Here is a 23,140-nt window from a genome sequence, read left to right as displayed (position 1 = left end):
TGATAAAGAATGTGCCTGTTGCGAAAAATCTTTGAGACTATGTCAGTGGAGAAGAAGTTAGGCCTGAAGTTGTGGCTCTTGCTACTCCTTCAGGAGGATGTGGACAAGGGGCACCTCAGCTTGTTCAACCTGCTTCACTTCAACCACTTCCCCAAAGATCAGCAACTCAAAAAAACATGGGATACATGGGATGCACGCACTTTGTCATTGATTGCATTGGCAGTTCACCAATCAATCATCCCTCACATTCGGTCTGCAGCTTCTTCACGAGAAGCTTGGCTAACTTTGGAGCAGATGTTTGCTAGTAAGAATGACACCAACATCTCTTTCTTAATGAAAGGGCTTGAGACATTGAAGATGGATGAGGGTGATTCTATGCAAGATCAGTTGAATAAAATTCAGGGCCTGCATGATCAACTTATGAATGTCGATGAGTACTATTCAGATGCACAACTAATATCTACTACATTGAACTCATTACCTCCTTCGTACTTGGCTTTTCATATGGCCCTAAACCTCACCATGAGGATTGCCCCACAACCTATTTCCTTTCTTCAATTAGTTAGTTTGCTTCTAGAGGAGAAGCAAATAAGAAGAAATAGTGGTGCGGATGTCATAGCATCTTAGCAAGCTTTTATGGCTAGACAGAAGGGCAAAGGCAACTAAGTAAAGAATGCTTCGTAGAGCTCTAGGACTTCAAGCACATCACAAGGTAATAAAAAACAAGGGAGCATGTAAGCCAAGAAGGGCAAATGCCATTATTACAAGAAGCCAAGGAGAAAAAAAAGGAGTTAGGGATGTTTGTTTCTGATGCTCCTTCCACTGCTACTGAGTCAGAGTTCTTTGTTGCAAACAGATGCAATTGCTTTTACACATGCAGTTATGACTCTTCTTGGGCTAATAGAGCATTTAGCTCTACTGAGGATGCTGTCACTTGGTTTTTTACGGTGGTGTTTCTAGGCACATCACATCTCGCAAAGATTTATTTGCTTATGTTGGTGCAGCTCCAATTGCCAAGTCTATACAGTATGCCAACAATGCATCATACCCTCTTCGAGATATTGGGGAGATTGTGCTCACAGCCACCATTGATGCCTCTATTCTCCGCCTACAAGATGCTTCGTTTGTGCCAAGTATAAAAAAGAATCTACTCTCTATTTGTTCTTTGGTACGTTGTGGATTGCAGGTCACCTTTGATGATGACAGATGCATGGTGAGAGACAAGGAACACATCACTTTGGTCTTGACTGACACTTTATGTCATGGGTTATATGAGTTGAATGCTCTTTCAGTTAACCAACCAGCATACTTGACATCCACTCTTACTCCTGCTATGACGACACAGACAGAGTTATGGCATGCTCAGATGGGGCATATGAACTACAGTAGCTTGATACTCTATCAGCGTACATAGATGCTAGATGGATTATCTTTTTTGAGAGACCTCCTGAGCACTTGTGCGAAGAATATATTTTGGAAAAAATACATCGGTTTTTGTTTCCCCCTGATGTTGCTTTTAGACACATAGCCAGGTTACAGTTAGTGCATTCAAAAGTATATGGGCCTATGCAGACAAAGTCATTGGGAGGATGTTACTATCTTGTGACTTTTATTGATGACTATACTTGCTTCTATTGGGTCTATTCCTTGGGTAAAAAGGTCAGAAGTGTACGATGCATTCTTGGCTATTGTAGCACTTGTTGAGAACCAATCTGGTTGTAAAATAAAGACTCTGTTTGGACCGAGGGGGAAATATATGTCCTCTATGCTGAATTCTTTTTTGAAGCAGAAGGGCATTGTTCATCAGTTCATTACTGCTTATACTCCACAACAGAACCGATTTGCAAAGAGAAAAAATCGGTCACTCCTTGCCACATAGTTTTTGGATGGAAGCCGTTATGTGTGCTTGCCATGTGTTGAACAGATGCCCTACCAAAGCATTAAAGAAAATTACACCTTTTGAGGCTTGGAACAGTTCGAAATCTTCTGTTGGGCACTTTCGTACCTTTGGGTGTCTTGCATATGCACACATTTCCCAAGTACTCAGAAAAAAGTTGGATAACAAGGCCGTCAAATGCATTTTTAAGGGATATAGTAATGAGAGCAAAAGCTACAAACTCTATGATCCATCTCTAAAAAGGTGTTTGTCAGTAGGGATGTACTATTTGATGAAGAATCAAAATTGTCCCTTGTTGGTTTTGACATATATCAGGCTGCCCGTGATGTATTTGAAGGGCTGCTGCTCATTTCATGTGGTGACTCAGCTAGAGTTTCAGCAAGTGAAATTAATGTTCAGCCAACTGGTCCATTGGAAAATGCAGAAAATCAGCCATTGGCTGATCTGAATATTCAGCAAAGTGCTGAAATTGAAATTCAGCAAGAGCTTGTGCACAGTCAAGAGGTAAGACAAATGTCTAGATGGTATTTATAGACTATGAAAGATAGTAATCTGGATGCACCCATGGCTAGTCGTACTAGATGGCAAGCTCGTATGCATAACACTACACATACCATGGAGTTTGTTATGGCAGCAAGTACAATTGATAATGAGGAGCTTGATTGTTTTGAGGATGCAAAACAAAGTGTGCATTGCATGGGAGCAATGCAAGATGAATTTGATTCTATAATTAAGAATCAAACATGGGATTTCGTGTCTTTGCCCTTTAGGAAGAAAGCCACTTGGGGAACAGACCAAAATGAAAGTTTTCAAAAACTTAGGGTAGCTATTACGACAGCTCTCCTGCCCGTTGCGTCGCTGTGCCCCTGCCCGGCCCTGTCCTGTCACCTCGTCTTGCACCAGCGCCAGCCACAGCCACCAGCGCCATCGTCTCCCTCCCTCGCCATCGACAGCCACCAGTGCCCATCTCTCCTCCCCCGCCAAGGCCCATCGCCAAGGACCAAACTACTCCTTCTTTCTTCAGTCATCTTACTCAGTCATCATATCTCCCAGTGGATGGGAGATGAAGGATGAGCACTGTTCACACAACAGTGACTAGTTTGCATGATGGACATTAACTGTTGGGCTGGCGCCGACGTCCCGCATTTGAGCATTATCTTTCGAGACCCCCCATAGTGGAGAGCACCGAGGGATGTGATCGAGTGGCCTGCAACATAGGCGGCCCGCTTCTACCAATGTACAGAGTCTCGTTTTTCAGCATGGCTGATAGATACATTGATAGTACCACCTGGAGCATCTATCACCCCTATGGTCCCACCATGGGGGACTGGAGCTCACCATCCAGACCGGCGGCAAAACGCACTTGCATGCCTCATAGTCTCTCTTCCTCATCTGCAGCATCCACACCGAACAGATGCCTATTCGGTTAGTCACAAGTTTCCCCATGAGCTTACATCTTGCATCCTCGAATGTGAACAGTCTCCACTACAGTGGGACACGTGGCTCGAGGAAGCTGATTGTCCGACAGGAGTTGCAGCCTACCCTTGCCGGACGAATAGACATCCTACTTCTACAAGAGCACAAGCTCACCCTCGCCCAGGCTCGGCGGGCTGGGAAGGTACTTCCGAGCAGCTCGCATACTTACTAGGCGCAAGCAATAGGTGGCCCACGGCAGGAGCGGAGGCGTATGCACCTCTATTGGCCTGAGTCTCACCACTTGTGTACGAGACCACGGGACGATAGTGGCATGAAGGGTTCTATGGATCAGATTGGATATTGGGAACTCGTGTATTGGAGTCCCCAATGTCTATGCCCCTACGGAGGTTAGGGCACATAGCACGTTCTGGGTGGAGATTGCAGTTGGACTCCCAGAGGTGGACTCCTGGATTGTTGGAGGAGATTTCAACAACCTGGAGGCTTTGGAGGACCAGCAAGCCAAAGGAAGAAACTACTAGGGCATGGCTGGGGAGGAGCAAGAGGCATGGGAGGTCTTCTTGCTTGCAGTCGAAGCATGGGATGCCTGGAAAGACCCTGCCTTCCACAAGAGGGAGAGGTTAGACAGGTTTTATGTGGGAGAGTGTGGAGGCTCTTGTGGAGGCCAGATTGAGCAGTTGGCAAGCACCACGTTATCCGATCATTTCCCGGTTCTCCTGGCACTTGATCCCCCAACATCCGCCCTAGATACACGATCCTGTCGGATCCCTGACTCGATCTATAGGAGGGTGGAGGTGTCGAGACAGATAGAGCAGATTTGGACCAAAGAGTGGGTCAGGAGGGACAAGATAGCAGAGGAGGTTGCAAAGGTCCTAGCTGAGTCAAGCAGAATTTGCCAAGAGGCAGCCCTACAGGCCAGGCAGCAATGCTGGGAGGAGAAGAGAGCACTCCGGCGGGACCTTGCAGCCACGCAAAGATTATTGCAAGATGCACTAGAGGACCCCACCCTCCACGCACAAAAGGTGCGTTCTCGTGCAGCCATTGCTGGCCTAGAGAACAGGCGCTCGGAGTTCTCTTTCCGCACTTCAGCAACCTTTTGGGCGCGGAAGGGGAACACGATGTGCAGGGAGTTCTTCCAGGTGCACCAGCCCTACACTGCCGGAGAGCAGATACACAGCCTTAGGGATAAGTATGGGAGGACCTGTTCTAGCCCTGATAAGGTGATGGAGATTGCCATCGACTATTACACGCGCCTCTTCCAGCAACAGACAGCTTCAGCTAGAGGACAGAGATGCAGACAGCAGGTATGGGATCACACCCCGTCCCTCGTCACAGAGAAGATAGGACACGCCCTCCTAGCCCCCTTCATAGAGAAGGAACTAGAGGAGGCTTTCCATACACACGATAGGCAAAAATGCCCGGGGGAGGATGGCCTCTCTAAGGCTTTCTTCACTACCTACTGGGAGGTGGTGGACTCCCTTTTGAGGGCTTTTCAAGAGATCTTCACCTCAGGACAGATGCCAGGGAGGCTCTCGGCAGGCCTTATCAGTCTTCTTCCCAAAGGGGAAGACCAGTTGGAGCTATCCCAGTAGAGACCGATCACCTTATTGTCAGTGGCCTATAAGGCTCTGGCAAAGATGATTGGTAGATGATTATGCCATGTGCTTCCAGATATCATTCATGACACAGATAGACTTTGTCCAAGGTAAGAGCATCCTAGACAATGTATTTACATTCTTTGAGGCGACAGAGTGGGCTCACCACAGTAGGCAGAGACTGCCAGTACTACTCTTGGACTTTGAGCAAGCTTATGACAGGGTGGACTGGGATTTCCTAGAGGGTACCATGGTGAAGTTGGGATTCCCCCACGCTTGGATTTGTGGGGTCTCCGACGTATACAGATCAGCCACCAGCAGGGTTCTCATAGGCGGAAGGCAAGGAGAGGAGTTCCGACTGGAGAGATTGGTCCGACAGGGCTGTCCCCTGGCCCCATGCCTGTTTCTACTATTCGCAAAGGTGATGTCTCACTTCCTCAAGTCACGTGTGAGCGGACTACGTGGCCTTCGACTTCCAGTGAGAGAGAAGACTAAGTTGTTAGACTCAGTGTACACAGACGGCACATGCCTCTACATAGAGGACGATGAGGTGATGCTGGAAAGAATGAGCCTGGCTCTTGATGCGTTCTGCGTTGCAGCGGGTGCGAAAATCAAATGGTGGAAGTCGGTTGGTTTCCTCATAGACCCAGACTCCAGCACGGAGTGGGGCGTCCACTTGGGATTTAGATGGGTGAGCAAAGGGCAGACCGTTCGATACTTAGGGTTCCAAGTGGGACTTGACATCACTCCTGCCCAACAGTTTCTTCCTGTCCTAGATTCTATTCGGAGGAAACTAACCTGCTAGAGCACGGTTCGCCTCTTACTAGCCGATCGAGCCCTGGTGGTTAACAAGGTCCTCCTAGCGATGGCCTGGTACATCGCCTCGTGTTGGTGCTTCTCCTCATCGTGCATAGGGCAGCTTCGCTGCCTAGCACGGAATTTCCTTTGGTCTGGGTCTGATGGCTCCAGGGACTCCAAGGTCAAGGTGGCGTGGGCGACCATCATACAACATCGATCAGAGGGAGGTCTTGGGATCATAGACCCAAAATATCAGAGTATGGCCCTCTTGGGCAAGTTAGTTGTCCGCGGTCTCACACCAAGCAGGCAAACCTGGAAAGTCTTACTGCAGGAGGGCCTTCAAAACTGTAAACCGAGGCTTGGCGGTGAGTGAAGGCCGTCCCTGAGATGGATCTTCACTTCAGCCCAGATCACCCCCCCAAGTTCACCTTTCCTGCGGAGCCTACTCCACATGTGGCAGGGCCTCTGTAAGGCCCTAATCCAGAGCCCCCCAAGTTGCCAGGAGGAAATAGACCGTCAGCCGGTAATCTGGAACGTCCAAGTCAAAGATAGGGATGGAGCACAGTTAGGTGAGCGCCCCCACATCCAGTGGGCTGGGTGGGAGGCCGGCCTGGCTCGTTCCATCAAGACATGGCGAGAGGTGTACAGGCTGGCGGACGAGGAGGTGTTGCAACGAGTATCAGGGTGCACGAGAGGAGTGGCGTTGAGGAGAAGTGAGATAGGTGCAGCAATATCTCCAGAGTGGCTTGCCCCTCCGATACGAGAGCCGATAGAGGCCGGGGAGGTATGGCAAGCCAAGTTCTCTCCAGTAGGCATCCCTCTTCATGTGGCAGGTAGAGTGGGTGGCGCCCCCCAGGGGACCTTCGCCGTTCAGGAGGGGGGACGTCTGGCCCTTGACAAAAGGCAACAGGATGAGGGGATTGCCACCCTTTCATGGAGGAGAATTCAGGTGGTGGGTCTTCAGGGGAAGACTTGGTGACTGGACCCCTATGTTTTCTGGAAGGAGCTCAAGGAGTGGCGCCTTTGGGTCTAGGAGGATAGACCACTTGATGAGCTGGAGTGGGATCCAAGAGAGTGGCTATGGCTGGCCTCTGCGGTTGCCAAATAGCCACTTGATGAGCTGGAGTGGGATCCAGAAGAGTGGCTATGGCCGGCCTTTGCGGTTGCCAAATAGCCACTTGATGAGTTGGAGTGGGATCCAAGAGAGTGGCTATGGCCGGCCTCTGCGGTTTCCAAAAAGCCACCAAGGTTCCTAGAGTATATGCCAAAATTCCCTCCGTGGTCAGGATTGCATATACTCTAGGAACCTGGGTGGCTTTTTGGTGCAGGGCGAGTCCAGCGCTCGTCAGGAGCTCGGTGGTCACTTCACGCGTACCTGGGGCGGCCAGGGCCTGTTCTTTGTGATGCAAGCAAGCAGCCCCATTTGGTGATATATAAACCCCCCCCCCCCAATGGCTTCTTGCCCCCATCCCCCCTAGACCGCCTTGAGAGGCTTGTATACATGATGTATTGGTGACTCTGCATCAGCTCCAGTTAGTTTGTTGAGCATGAGCACTCTGTTGTAATCAATGTTTTTGAGTAATATAATCAACCACATTTTACTTGCAAAAAAAAAAGAAGCAAGCCACTTATAGCCAAAGACTATGCACAAAAGAAAGGCATTGACTATGAGGAGGCATTTGCTCCTACCTCCCGAATGACTACCATCAAGTCTATGGTTACTTTGACTGCCCATTATAGATGGACTATGCATCAATTAGATATCAAAACAGCGTTTTTACATGGGGAACCTCATGAGGAAGTATATGTACAACAGCCCGTAGTTTTTCGAACACTTGGTTTGCAAGCTGAAAAAGGCTTTATAAGGCTTGAAACAAGCTCCTAGAGCTTGGTATGCAAAGATCGAAGCCTTTTTACTCAAGCAAGGGTTTATAAACAACTCATCTGAGTCTACCCTTTACATAGCTCATCTGAGTATGTAAAGAGAGGGGATCAATGCTGATCATTTGTCTATATGTTGATGATCTTTTGCCTACACAGGCACATGCTGATCAAATTTCAGCATTTAAACAAAATTTGCAGCAAACCTTTGAGATGCCAAACTTGAGGTATTTGCATTATTACTTGGGCATTCAGTTCATATAAGATGCTAGAGGTATTGGTTTATCACAGTCAAGATACATTGGTAAACTTCTTGAGAAGTTTGGCTCACAAGATTGCAAGCCAGTCTGTACACCAATGGAACCTGGACTAAAGCTAGCATTACATGATGACAATGATTTGTTTGATATATACACGTGCTCCAACAATTGGATGTCTTATACAGTTTGCAGTTTCAGCCCTGAGCAGCTATATGCATGAGCCACACACATCACTTTGGCAAGCTGCTAAGCATGTCTTTTGTTACTTGCAAGGTACTAGATCTCTTGGATTGCTTTATGCCAAGGGGAAACCACTGCAGTTACATGCTTACAGTGATTCTGATTTGGCTGGTGATTATAATTCACGTCACTCCACTAGTGGCAATTGTTTCTTTCTTGGCTCATCTTGCATATCTTGGCTTAGCAAGAAACAATCCACTATCGCCACATCATCATGTGAAGCTGAATACAAGGCAGCTTTCACTACTACAGTTGAATGCGTATAGATTAGACGCTTACTAGCTAATCTGGATGTATCGGTTACGAAGCCTACTCCTTTGTTCACTGACAGTCAGAGTGCCATTGTAGTGGCACGAAACCAGTGTTTCATGCACGCTAGAGAGAGGCTACATGCAAGTGATATCAGCCTTGTCTATTGTCCTACCACCAATAATGTGGTAGACATCTTCACCAAATCTCTTCTGAAGCATTTCGAAATGCTTTAAATTTGATCTTCTTTGGTGGCGGATGACCCTTGTACTTTTGATCGCTCTTTACTCCAGGGGGTTTATTGGGTTTCACTCATACCTACGCTCACAAAGGAGTGTCAGTGATCAGTAGGACAATGAGACACTTTTTACTCTTGGTACGAGAGGTTTTTTTCCCCCCAGACTTATTGTCTTCTTTCATATGTGCTTATGTCACACACCTACGAGCACTTATTGTGTTCGGGTGTGAACATCCCCTACAACCCTAAGATTTAAGGGCTTTACTTTGTACTTTCAGCTTACATTCTTTCAATCTATTGCATCGGGTGCCGTGCTTCACCCTCCACACTCTCTATTGCAGTCTCAACTGAGCTTCGATCCTCTCACCCTCTCACAGTGCTCATGGAAAATGGTGCTTTGCAAGGTCCAATGGCATCCAGCAAAGGACAGCAGACTAGCTGCCAATTCATTTTGCAAATGCAAATTCTAGCAATGTCTCATCTCCTTTCTTGGGAGGACGAATTGGAGAGACCTAAGTTTAATTGCATGGCTCGCCTTGGATTGCCTAAATTTCCTCTACTTTCTTGGGAGGAGAAATTGGAGGAGAGACCTAAGTTTAATTGCATGGCTTGGTCTCAATGGCTAATGCCACTCTTTTGCCTTGAGAAACACTTATGTCTTTTCACTTCACCAAATGAGTCTCTTGGGTCCCTCAGGACTACCATGATCTTTGGGGCAAGGTCTCCATACTTTTTCGAGAATGACAACCATTTCCTGTCCTAGATTCAGATTGTCCTTGGCAGGGTTGGGACCGTGCAGGGCATTTGAGTATTGTGTCTTCTTCACTTAATCAAATTTATCATTTCATGATCAAAGACCCCGCTCATGGTTGGCTGTCAAAGCCAATGCACTTTGGGGATTGCACAAAACTGAATCCTAGTAGAAATTGGCAACTATGGAGGGATGGACCAACAAGACACCATTCAAATGTAAGGTATTTATTTGGAGAATGCTAGTGGGTGGTCTTCCCCATGCATCAACTCTTCACTTTTATATTCCAAAACATTGACTTTTCCACGAGGGATTCAGTCCCCTTCACATCATATCAAAAGCACATGTAATACCTACAAACTTGAAGAAAATAAATATTATTCTAAACATGGTGCATTCCATGTACGTATATGCAATTGGAGAAGGACCAGGGTAATTAATATGACCTGTTTTCTTACCAGATAGATCATCTACAACAGCACACTTTGCAACTAAACATCTTTCATAAAGCTCTTGATGTTGGGTGGGAACAAACTCACGAAACCTGCATGCAACATGAATGTTAAAGTAGCCTTATAAACAGAAGAAGACAACCTACACTTTTTATCCCCTTTCATACATTTTGTAGTCAAAAATAGAACATGCATGCAAACAGGAGTTCTTAACACAAACTAATAAATATTTGTTGAATAGCCACAGTTTTTCCTCTTTTGGCAGGCTCACAAGCAAGTAGAGCTTATAAATTGGCTAACAGTGATGGTAGAACTGCTAGAGCCATCATGCACTTAGTTACAGCACATAAGCTTCAGGAGACTGCAAGAATCAAAGTGCAAATCAGAATATGATAAGAGGAGAAAATTTCCACTATTTTCAGACACAGGAATAAGCTTTATTATCGTGTCACGTTGCTGCCCCCCATCTCCATTTGAACTGCTGCCACGCCGGACCTTCCCTCCCCCTGCCTGCGCCAATTCCCCCCGCCCTGGCCCAGTCCTCCTCCCTCCCAACATCTATCACCCCTATGACTCTCAACATGGCTAATAGATGCATTGATAGTACCACCTGGAGCATCTATCACCCCTATGGTCCAGCCAAGGACCACCATGGGGGACTGGAGTTCGTCGTCCAGACCTACAACAAAGCGTACTTGCATGCCCCATAGTTTTCCTCTTCATCAGCAACCTCCATACCAAACAGATGCGTGTTCGGTTAGTCGTAGGTTTCCCCATGAACTTACACCTTGCATCCTGGAATGTGAATAGTCTCCACTACAATGGGACACGTGGTTTCAGGAAGTTGATTGTTTGGGCAAGAGCTACAACCTACCCTTGCCGGACGGATTGACATCTTACTTCTACAACAACACAAGCTCACTCCCACCCAAGCCAAACGGGTAGGCAAGGTACTCCCGCGCAGCTTGCATACTTACTGGGAGTACGCCATAGATGCCCACAGTAGGAGTGGAGGCGTATGCACCTCTATTGGCCCGAGTCTCCTCACCGCCTGTGTACGAGACCACAGGACGATAGTGGCAGGGAGGGTTCTATGGATCAGATTGAATATTGGGGACTCCTGCCTTGGAGTCCTCAATGTCTATGCCCCTGCGAGCTTAGGGCACGCAACAGGTTCTAGGTGGAGATTGCGAAGGGACTCCCAGAGCTGGACTCGTGGATCATTGGAGGAAACTTCAACAACCTGGAGGCTTTGGAGGACCAGCAGGGCAGAGGCATAAACTACCAAGGCATAGGCATAAACTACCAAGGCAGAGGCATCAACTACCAGGGCATAGCTAGGGAGAAGGAGACATGGGAGATCTTTCTACTGGCAGTAGGAGCATGCGATGCTTGAAGAGACTCTGCCTTCCACAAGAGGCAAAGTTTGCTGGACTTCTCTTGGGGATACAGGCAACTAGGTGGAGTCCTGTTGGAGTGGTTGGACAGGTTTTATGTGGGAGAGTGGGGAGGCTCTTGAGGAGGCCAGATTGCACCACATTGTCTGATCATTGCCCGGTTCTCCTGACACTAGATCCCCCAGCATCTGCACTAGACACATGATCGTGTAGGATCCCTGACTCGATCTATAGGAGTGAGGAGGTGACGAGACAAATAGACCAGATTTGGACCAAGGAGTGGGAAAAGAGAAACCAGATCGCGGAGGAGGTTGCAGAGGTCCTAGCCGAATCGAGCAGAATCTACAAAGAGGCAACCATACAGGCCAGACAACAGAGCTAGGAGGAGGAGAGACAACTCCCGCAGGACATTGCAACCACGCAAAGATTATTACAGGAGGCACCAAGGGATCCCGCCCTTAGCCCTGTACCTGTTCCTACTCTTTGCTGAGGCGATGTATCACTCCCTCAGGTCACGTGTGAGCGGATTACGCGGTCTCTGACTTCCAGTGAGAGAGGAGACTGAGTTGTTAGACTCAGAGTATGCATAGCACTCTACATAGAGGACGATGAGTTGATGCTGGAGAGAGTGAGATTGGCTCTTAAGATGTTATATTCTGCAACACGAGCAAAAATCAACTGGTGAAAGTCGGTTGGTTTCCTCACAGACCCGAACTCTAGCACGGAGTGGGGCGTCCACCTAGGATTTAGATGGGTGAGCAAAGAGCACACCTCAACATCACTCCCGCCTAGCAATTTCTTCTAGTTCTCGATTCTATTCAAAGGAAGCTGACCTACTGGAGCACGGCTCACCTCTCACTAGCCGGCTGAGGCCTGGTGGTTCACCAGGACCTCCTAGCGACGGCCTGGTACATCGCCTCGTGGTGCTTCTCCTCCTCATGCGTAGTATCAGAGTATGGCCCTTCTAGGCAACCTAGTTGTCTATGGCCTCACACCGGGAGGGCAAACAAGGAAGGTCCTATTGCAAGAGGATCTTTAGGATTGTAAATAGAGGCTTGGCGGTAAGTGGAGGCCATCCCTGAGATGGATCTTTACGTCAGCTCAAATCACCCCCCCAGATCACCTTCCTACGTAGCTTGCTATGCGTGTGGCAAGGCCTCCATAAGGCCCTAATCCAAAGCCCCCCAGACTGCCATGAGAAGATAGACCGTCAGTCGGTGATCTAGAACCCCCAGGTCATGGATTGAGAAGGGGCGCAGATTGGCGAGCGCCCCCATAGTCAGTGGACTGGTTGGGAGGCTGGCCCGGCTCATACCATCAGGATATAGCGGGAGGTGTACAGGATGGTGGATGAGTAGATGCTGCAACGAGTATCAGGCAGCCAGATAAGAATACCTCAAGAGTAGCTTGCTCCCCCGATACGAGAGCCGATAGAGCCCGAGGATGTATAGGCCGCTAGATTCTCACCAATAGGCATCCCCCTATACAGGTGATGGATAGAGTGGGCGGCGCTCCACCTAAGACCTTCACCGTACAGGAGGAGAGTCTGGCCCTAGACAGAGGGTAGCAGGATGAGAGGATAGCTATTCTTTCATGAAAGAGGATCAAGGTGACAGAGTGTAGCGGTGCGGAAGCGTAGGACTGAGAGAGAGAGAGAGAGAACGCAGAGAGAAGAGAGAGAAAGAGACAGTGGAAGATGATCTGCTGTATAAAGTGTGCTGTATACAAAGATATGCAGATATATACACGGGCGCAGTGCGCTGGACTGCGTGTCTCCACCTCAACGATGCAACCTGCTGCTCACCTCAAAGTCCGTTGCAGTCTGCACGATCTCTTGTCTGAAATCTGCGAACACACCAGCCTGTAATCTGCGAGCAGAAGAATGTGGGAGACTGCTGGAAATCCCGGCTATAAATAGCCAAAAACTGGGCGCATAATAACTGCAGGTCGGCTGCATACTGTACTGTACCAGGTCGGACTGCCACGTGGCAGTCCGACTGTACAGCCTGGCTACAGTCCGACTGGACTGCCTGGCTCTGGCTCTGATCGCTAACACCCTCTCTCAGAGCCTGGGCAAGGCAGAAGTTTAATGCAGCCGACTGTACTGTACCAGGTCGGACTGCCACGTGGCAATCTGACTGTACAGCCTGGCTGCAGTCCGACTGGACTGCCTGGCTCTGGCTCTGATCGCTAACACCCCCTCTCAGAGCCTGGGCGAGGCAGAAGCATGAGGGATCTGGCATGTCTCTGAAGTAGGGCCTGGGGAAGCGCCTTTGTAAACAAATCTGCAAGATTGTCCTCCGTCTTGCAGTACTCCACAGTGATGGTCTCATCCAGAAGCTTCTCTCTGATAAAGTGGTACTGGATCTCTATGTGCTTCGTCCGGGCATAAAAACCAGGATTCCGTGCCAAGGCAATGCAACTCTCATCGTCACATTGCAGCAAAGTAGGATGAGTCAGGGGGCAGCCAAGCTCCGCCAACAATCTCCGAAGCCACACAGCCTCACATGTGGTGGAAGTCGCGGCCCGATACTCCGCCTCAGTAGACGAAAGGGCTACCGTGGGCTGCTTCTTTCTACTCCATGAGATAACACCTGCACCCAAGGTAAAACAGTAACCTGTAGTAGACCGCCTGTGGTCCACATCATCGGCCCAGTCCGAGTCGCTCCATCCTGCAAGAACAAGATCTGAACCACCTGTGCCTGCTGGACAATGAATCCCTAAATCAAACGTCCCCCTCAAATACCGAAGTATCCTCTGGGTAGCCTACCAATGCACCGTCTAAGGTTCACTCATGAACCCTGCCAAAAGCCCAACAGCAAAACAAAGATCAACACGAGTGTTGAGGAGCCAAATCAATGATCCAATCAACTGACGATAGCGGGAAGCATCCGCCATGGGAGAAGCTGAATGGAAAGTGGCCTTCCAGTTCGGATCCATAGAAGTAGAAATGGTCCGACAATCCTCCATCGCAAAAGAAGCCAAGAGCTCCTTTACATATCTCTGTTGAGAGATTAAAATCCCCCTCTAAGACTGATAAATCTCATGGCCCAAAAAGAAATGGAGTAGATCTAAGTCCGTCATCTCGAACGTCTGATGTAAAGCTGCCTTCGTCTCTTTGACCTTCTGTGCATGATCATCTATGACAATCAAATCATCAACATACAACACAAAAAGCACACAACCAGCCTCAGAAGTGTGTACATAAAGCTGCGGATCGGCCTTCGAACGCAGATATCCCAACTCTGACTGAAGGAACGAATCAATCTTCTCGTTCCATGCACGTGGAGCCTGCTTGAGGCCATACAAGGCCTTCTTCAACCTGTAGACTTGCCCATCTGAAGATCCAAAGCCAAGAGGCTGCTCGACATAGATCTCCTCCTTCAAATCACCATTGTGGAAGACCGACTTCACATCCAACCGGTAGACAGGCCATCTCCTATGGCTAGCCAAGGCAAGAACAGCACGAATAGTCGCCATACGAGCAGTGGGGGCAAAAGTATCATGACAATCAATCCCTGGGCGCTGTGCAAAACCTTTAGCAACAAGGTGAGCCTTGTGCTTGTCCAAAGAACCATCGCTAAGGTACTTGGTCTTAAAGACCCATTTGACGCCAATCACCTTCTTATTCGGGGGGCGAGACATGAGTGACCAAGTGCCATTCCTCTCAATAGCCTCCAACTCGGCTTCCATAGCTTTCTTCCATGGTGCGGACTGTAAAGCCTCCTTCACGGAGGTGGGCTCTCGATCCTACATAACACGGGTCATCAAACAATAGTTAGAGCAAACAAGCTCCGTAGAATGTGCCAAGTGCCTCCCTGACCGCCGCTGACCATCATGCGGTCCCCACTCCTCAGGGACCCCCTCGATCCCTGAATCACGGAGTGTATCATGGGCCCAACGAGGAGGAGCCCGGACCTCTCCTCGTCTCTCTTCATCAGCTAAAGACTCTGGGATGTCCACCGGTGGTAACTCCTCGAGGATGACCGGTGGAACAGTAGACTTTGTATCAGAAACAGATTCAGAATCAAAAGGCAAGGGCTCCAAAGAAACTGTCGCGGGAGCCCAACTCTCCCATGGATCTCCAAGAACAGGATGCTCCTCACCCGCTGCTATGGTCGGAACCTCCACAAACCGCACATCTCGACTGGTGTACACATCTCGCTTGACAGGATCATACAAACGATGGCCTTGGAATTGAGAGCCGTAGCCAACAAACACCTGTCTTCAGGAAGCTACTTCAAATTTATCATGATGAGTCTTGGGAATGTGAACATAGGCATCACACCCAAAAACCCTAAAATAAGAAACATCGGGCTTAGTCCCAAAGTAAGCCTCAAAAGGTGTCATCCCATCAACGGCGGAAGTGGGGAATCGGTTAAGGATGTGGACTGCAGTAGCCACAGCCTCGGCCCACAGAAACTGAGGTGTCTGTTGGTGCTCTATCATGGTGTGCGCCATCTCGATCACACTTCGGTTCTTCCGTTCAAGAATACCATTTTCTTGAGGAGTGTTGGTGTTAGCAAACTCCTGGTGAATACCTTTATCTGCACAAAAACGAGCAAACTCATTAGAAACAAATTCACCACCCTTGTCGGATCGCAAGGTCTTCAATCTCCAGCCTGATCGGTTCTCCTCAAAGAGAAGCCAATCCTTGAACTGGGAGAAAGCTCCTGACTTCAACGCCAAGAAATAGACCCATATCATCCTGCTGTAGTCATCTACGATCAACATGAAGTACAAGCTCCCTCTTAGGGACTCGTTCCTCATAGGGCCACAAAGATCAGTAGATACAAGCACTATCGGTGAAGTAGACCGCCACGAAGCTTTGTGGGAAATGGCATCCCTATGCTGCTTCCCACGAATGCAGGAGATGCATGGCTGCTGGCTCACCACTATGTCCGGCAACCCTCGAACAAGCTATCCACGTGACGCCCTCCGAAGATAATCATAGTTAAGGTGACCAAACCGAGCATGTTCTAGCTCTGACTGTGTCTGAGAGGCAAGAAGAAGAGTAGAGAGGGCGGTAGAAGACTTCAGTTAGTAGATGTCGTTCTCCTCATATCCTGATGAGAGAACCTTCCTTGACCCACGATCAAGGACTTGCACCGAATCATTGTCAAACTCCACCATAAGGCCAAGGGAACAAATCTTATGAACTGGCAGTAGATGATACCCTAAACCTGGTACATGCAAGACCTCTAAGGTATGGGTACCACCACGTCTATGTGGAATAAGCTGTATCTCACCCCGTCCTGCAATAGACACTGAAGAGCTATCTCCAATGAGAATCTGCCCACGCAAAGGGCGCCACTGCGCAACACCATCTGATGAAGGAGTCATGTGCCGGGAGGCACCACTGTCAACGATCCACTCTCGAGCCTGGGGAGTTGCCATCACAGCATCAGAAGCATTCGGTGTAGAGTCCTCAATGACAGCTAGATGAAGAAACGCAGCTGATGAGAGTACAGCCACCGCTCCAGAATCCTTCGTGTCCTTCTTGTTGGTGTCCTTCTTGTCTTAGTCAAGGCAATCCTTCTTCCAATGGCCGGTCTTTCCACAAATATGACATGTGGATTCTTTGTCCTTGTCCTTGTCCTTCTTTGACTTGTTATCCCCCTTCTTCTTTTGGTCCTTCCCCTTCTTCTGAGAGGCTTGATCTGTCAGTGCCTCCGTCTTGGAAGCATTCTGTCCCTTCAATTGTTTCTCTTGGTCCAAGACCATAGGAACCAACTCTTCCCACCGAAGAGTGGACTCTCGCCCCGAAGCAATGAGGGCGGAGTAGAAAGCACCTAATCATAGCGGCAACTGGGACAAGAGTGTGATCGCTATGTCTTCGGAGAAAAGCGGCTTCCCCACATTCTGAACCTGCGTCTGAAGCTATCTAAGCTTGTTGATGTGTTCCCGCAACGAAGAAGACTTGTTCACGGACAAGGTCCGCATCTGTACCTCCAAAGAAATCCGCTTCATAAGGGTCATCCCATTATACATCTGATCAAGCTCTAGCCATATCTCCCGAGCCACCGTCAAGTGCTCGATGTGAGCTATCACGGCTGTAGTACAAGACAGAAAAGAAAGGAATGAATCCTGGCATTCAGTTTGTCCCAGTGAGACTGTGCCTTGGCCAACTCCGCATGAGCATCAGAAGAGAGTTTGGACTCATCTCTCACCGAGGGCCGATCAATCTCCTCCTGTACAAGCTCCGCCAAATCGTATGACTCAAGGATGGCCAACATCATCACGCGCCAGATGCGGTAATTGTCGCCATCGAGCTTCTGATCTACGGAAAGAGCCGGTAAGATAGGCACCTTCCGGTCCATAATCGTCTGGAACTCCAAGTCAATCTCTGTAGACATCTTCACCTGTAATGCCTCCAAAAAGCAGCCCCCTCTGACTGTGAAAACGCAGCCTGCTAGGGCTCTTCCGCCTCCTGAAACTTCTTCACCCGCCGGAGGCAATGAAAAAGTAAAACCTACACTTCAAGGCTGAAAACTCAAACTTTCTCCTTGTCAAACAGTAGTAAACAGCAGCAAATCCACCACCTGGACTCCTTTCCCACGCGCCCACGCTCGCTTCAGCTTTGTTCTGAGACGCAACCCTCCTGCTTGCCCTCAAACGCTGAAAACGCAGCCTTGTGTTGCGATAGAAACTTCTCTTCAGGTTGGTTCTTCACTCAGCCAGCCCTTCTACACTGCTCTGATACCATGTCAGAGTGCAGCGGTGCGGAAGCGTAGGACTGAGAGAGAGAGAGAACGCAGAGAGAAGAGAGAGAAAGAGACAGTGAAAGATGAAGATCTGTTGTATAAAGTGTGCTGTATACAAAGATATGCAGATATATACACGGGTGCACTGCGCTGGACTGCGTGTCTCCACCTCGACGATACAACCTGCTGTTCATCTCGAAGTCCGCTGCAGTCTGCACGATCTCCCGTCTGAAATCTGCGAACAGAGACGGAATCTGCGCGAGCCACCAGCCTGTAATCTGCGAGCAGAAGAATGTGGGAGACTGCTGGAAATCCCGGCTATAAATAGCCAAAAATTGGGCGCATAATAACTGCAAGTCGGCTGCATTAAATGCAGCCGACTGTACTGTACCAGGTTGGACTGCCACGTGGCAGTCGGACTGTACAGTCCGATTGTACAACCTGGCTACAATCCGACTGGACTGCGTGGCTCTAGCTCTGATCGTTAATACAAGGTGATTGGCCTTCAGAGGAAAACATGGCAGCTAGACCCTTATGTCTTTTGGCAAGAGCTCAAGGAGTGGCGCCTCTAGATCTGGGAGGGCAAGCCACTTGATGAGCTGGAGTGGGATTGGGAAGAGTGGCTATGGCCAGCCACTATAGCCACCAAAAAGCCACCGAGGTTCCTGGAGTACACCGCCAAGATTGGCAAACACGTACTAATGCAGCAGGATATGGATTGGGCGTCGTCACATAGCAAGCATTGGGCGGAGCACAGCATCACAGAGCCTTTCTGATGGACCTTTTGGCGCCACCTATAGGACAGTTGGAGGCCAAGAAGGGTATCGTATTTTCTATGATTGGTGGCACATGGAGGCTTGGTGATGGGAAGCTGGGTTGCCCAAATGCCAAGGGTATCGTATTTTCTATGACTGGTGGCACATGGAGGCTTCGCGGTGGGAAGCTAGGTTGCCCAGATGCAAAAGGAGGGAGGTTGTAAGCGCTGCACATAGCAGCCTCCGGAAACCCCAAAGCAATGGTTTTAGGCATGTGAGGCGGCACAGCTCATGTGGAGAGAAGCATGCCACATCCTTCACCGTATAGCACCCAGCCTTAGATGTATCTCATGGGGAGCTTTCTGCAAGCAAGCGGTCAGCCAGGGCCGTCACCTTCTGTATGAGGCCGGGATGCAAGACACGATATTCGTTATTGAGACAAGGTCATGCGCAATGATTAGTTTAGAGGCTCTATCCATCCGCCAAGTTCTGGAGCCCACAGCAGACCACTCTGAGGTATGGAAGATCGTAGGGAGTCTTACTAGTTGGCATATCTGGAAGGCGTGGTGTCAGGAGGCTTTCGACGGAGAGAGACTTTCAGTACAGGCGACCTTAGCAGAGCTTTGAACCTCCATCATCCACTCCCTCCGCGGCCGATGGGATCAAGTATAGGCCAAGTCCAAGGCTCATCACGAGCTCCGATGTCATTTCATGCGCACTTGGGGCAACCAGGACCTGTTTTTCGTGATGCAAGCAAGCAGCCCCAAATGGCGATTACCCCCTCTCCCCCCCCTCCATGGCTTCTTGGCCCCATCCCCCCCAGACCGCCTTGAGAGGCTTATATACATGACGTACTTGTGACTTTCATCAGCTCCAACTAGTCTGTTGAGCATGAGCACTCCGTTGTAATCAGTTTTTTTTAGTAATATAATCAGCCAAATTTTACTTGCAAAAAAAAAAAAGGAATAAGCTTTATTTCTCTTGCTTTGGAGTGTACCAGCATATTCACCAAAGTTATCATCAGAATTACCTGTGTAAAAGATAGATGCGTTCAGGTGCTGAGAACAAACTTGCTACAGTCTCCAATACAGTGGTCATGCTCAAAGCTTGCTGTCTTAGCCCTTTCATGCACTCAACAAATGATCTGTACTCCGGAACACTTAAACGTGCCTTTACCTTAAAATAGACAAGACATTGTAAACGAGGAGAACTGTGTGAGCAGCTGATTCACAATTCAGTAAAAATCACATTGCAAGCTACAGAAAAAGTCCAATTACCTCTTTTAAAAAATCTGCTGCATTTTTGTCCTTTTTGTCATCTTTGGTACTAGGATTTCTTTTCCTGGAACTACCCTCAGACTTGTTAGCCTGACTGTTTTGAGTATTGTATGATTCAGTTTTTTCTGCATGACTTCCAACAGCACTCATCATTGGTAGCTGATCAACACGATCCTTTTTGGTAGATTGAGTGGACTCAAAGGTGGACTGTCTGGAGGCACACCCCTGCTTGGTAGAAGATGGACTTGCTAGGTCTATAACATCATTTTCAGATATTTCACCATTTATATGACCTCCTTCATGTTTAGTTGCATTGGAAAGACGGGATGCAGATACCATGTGAATAGTTCCTTCATTACTCCCAACTACATGATTTGCAGGAGTGACAGTAACAGTACTAAGCTGTCTCTTTGTTGCTGAACTTCCACGACTGTTTGCAAGAAGTGCAGATAAACTTTTCTGAGGATCCCTAGAGAATCCATTTGGGCATGATCCAGTGCATATACTCTGGAAAATACAGAAAACACAACACAGGATTAGTCCAGCATTGGATAGGGTTAAAACGTTGACCCAAAATAGTGCACCATTAAAGACTTGTTAATTGAAGGTTGCAGAGATTAAAGACCCCTCTCATGTTAATAGGGCTGAAACATTGACATAAAATGTAGACCATGTTGAAATAGTTACACATATCAGAGATTCTTCTGGGTCTTGAAATACAATCTGCATCTAACTCCATGACACGGCATTCCTTTCATAATTAAGATTTAAGAGTTTGCCAAATGGAATGCAAACAGTAGATCATATCAAATTCTTTCTGGATTAGCAGTTTAAGACTTGTTAATCAAAGATTGCACATGGAGATTAAAGAGCCCTCTCATGCAAATAGTGCCAAAACATGTGTACCACTTTGACATAGTAACAGATATCAGATATTCTTCTGGTCTCACAATACAATCTGCATCTAACAGAAAAAAGGTTCCTTTTCTAGCCCTGCTAAAAACTTGAATATGACCAATTATGGTGCACCCAATGTCAAAATACTTCGGATTCTAACTAAGTAGGCTTGTATGTTACCATCATTGTATATATTATTGTATTGATCACCCATGATCTCAGAGAGGGTGTTAGCGGTGTACATTTCATGGGTGTTAGGCACTTTTATTACAGATTAGATTGTGCACCACTCAGGGCAACTAGGATGGCACTTTTTGTTCTTGAGTGGCTGGCTTCATTTGTTGGCAAACCTGCACCCTATAGGGCACCTATATGCTAGCGGGCCTGTTTGTTTCGAGTCTCACCTGGCTCTCCGTGCTCTATACATTCACCCTCCTCTAGTCCCACTCCCTGTACTACCAAATCACAATCATCATGCTAGTGCATTCTTTGTCATTGTTGTATGTACTATGATGTTTCTAGCGAACACACTACAATATGGAACATGGTGGTCCCCAAGAACTTGTATAATACAAACATTATATATTTTATTGCACTGATCACCCATGATCTAGGAGAGCGGGTTAGCAGTATACATTTCACGGGTGTTGGGGACCTTATTGGGGATTAGATTGGGCACCACTCAAGGCAGCTAGGATGGAAAGTTTTGAGTGGCTTCATTCGTTGGCCCACCTGCCCACTATAGGGCACCTACATGTTAGCCAACATGTTTGTCTTGAGTGGCTCTCCATGCTCTATACATTTGCACTCCTCCACTCTCTGTAGTATCAAATCACATCACCTAGAGAGAGGGAAACTTGAGGCACTACCGGCCACCACATGTATTGGTACCAGACTAGTTTGTACTGATCATTCTAATGCTTTGAGCTTTGGATCCCATTGTCCCTTCATCATCACTCTTTGAGTTTTTGTGTTCTTCTTTCATTGTCCATAATGTCAATGTTTATGCTTTATTTTTTCCCACTTCCATTCATTTCACATTCTCACAAGGGACAAGTGTATGTGCCAAAGAGCCTCCAAGCTAGCAATCGTCGTTGTTTTTTTTTTTAAATGCTCTAAACCCATCAATTCAACTCATCATGGCCCCAGTAGCTCTTTGCTTTAGCATAGTTGCTTTTTTAAGTTAAGAAATCTCCGACACTCTAATAAGATGTGAAACACCCGATGCCATTTTGACTTTGATGTGTGAAAAGTCCGAAACCCATGTGAGCTTAACCTCTACATCATGTTTCCCTATGCCTTTCACATGTTGGCCTTGTGAAATACCATTTTGACTTTAAGGGGAGTTTGTTACTAATGCCTCCTACAAGTGAACACATATTTATGTGTACATAAGTGTGGGTGTGGCTGTGAGCACCCCTCCCACCTCTCTACATTTACCAAGGGTCCAAGGATTGGATTTGTACTTTGGCCCATATAACAAGGCCCAAACCTTATACTATGGCTATTAATGTGCATAATCCTACGTATGGCAACATTGGCCTAATGTCCAAGGCACAAAGTGACATGTTTGGTAAGGCATCAGCACCCTCGAATGCTTATGGGGCTCAACAAATGAGTGCTGATCATGCAAGTGCTTCTTTTGAACCTGGTCATCATATAAATACTAAAAATAAACCCTTTCTACAGCAGCAGTGTATGACGACTTGACTCTCAAAGGGGTAGCAAAACACTATGATGAGGGTGGAAAATGAGAAGTTTAAGTCCTTTAGTGGTGCACAAGATAGACTAAAAGCTTTGACTTTCATTTAGCAATTTGATGCAGCCTATTCACAAAGAAACTTCAACGAATCCTCTAAGATTCAAAAGCTAGCAACCTTCTTGAAGGGAAATACATTGCAATGGTGGTCCACACTCTTAATGCAAGGAAAAGCACCGTCAACATCGGTACAATTCAAGCAAATGTTTGCATCGAACTGGTTGGCAAGTACTTTTAAGACGGACATCATAACAACTTGGAATAAGCTTGATGCACAGGAATGCAAGAATTTCAAGCAATACAATAGTAAGTTTCGGGATGAATCGCTACCCATCACTTCTTATTGTCCGGTACCCCTTCATGAGCAAGTGGAAAAGTATGTATGTTGGCTATCTAAAGGATTCAAGGATTTCTGCATTAAATCCACTGTCTCTAGCATATCTCACCTCATAGAGACTACTGCTACAACCGATGCCTTGCTGTGTGGGAAAGATTGGCACTTCCAAGAGAGTTGGGAGAAGTCGAATAAAAAGTTATCCAAGGACGAGAAAAGGGC

The 23,140-nt window shown here is 47.7% G+C and overlaps 1 protein-coding gene across 2 annotated transcripts in view; it reads right to left on the bottom strand.

The window, feature by feature from the left end:
* The window catches only part of LOC148034237 (regulator of telomere elongation helicase 1 homolog), a 169,398-nt gene that overhangs the window by 23,106 nt on the left and 123,152 nt on the right, over nt 1-23,140 (bottom strand). For both annotated transcript variants that reach the window (XM_087679207.1, XM_087679208.1), the window contains exons 22-24: nt 19,929-20,435; nt 19,682-19,827; nt 9,802-9,887 (exon numbers count right to left, since the gene is read on the bottom strand). In XM_087679207.1, coding sequence (XP_087535333.1) covers nt 9,802-9,887; nt 19,682-19,827; nt 19,929-20,435 — 739 coding nt within the window. The remainder of the gene's footprint in view (nt 1-9,801; nt 9,888-19,681; nt 19,828-19,928; nt 20,436-23,140) is intronic.

Source organism: Lygodium microphyllum, chromosome 6 (assembly GCF_053477565.2).
Source record: "Lygodium microphyllum isolate KBCC chromosome 6, Lygodium_microphyllum_v1.1.10, whole genome shotgun sequence".
Taxonomy (NCBI): Eukaryota; Viridiplantae; Streptophyta; class Polypodiopsida; order Schizaeales; family Lygodiaceae; genus Lygodium; species Lygodium microphyllum.
This window is presented reverse-complemented; position numbering and strand designations above follow the sequence as displayed.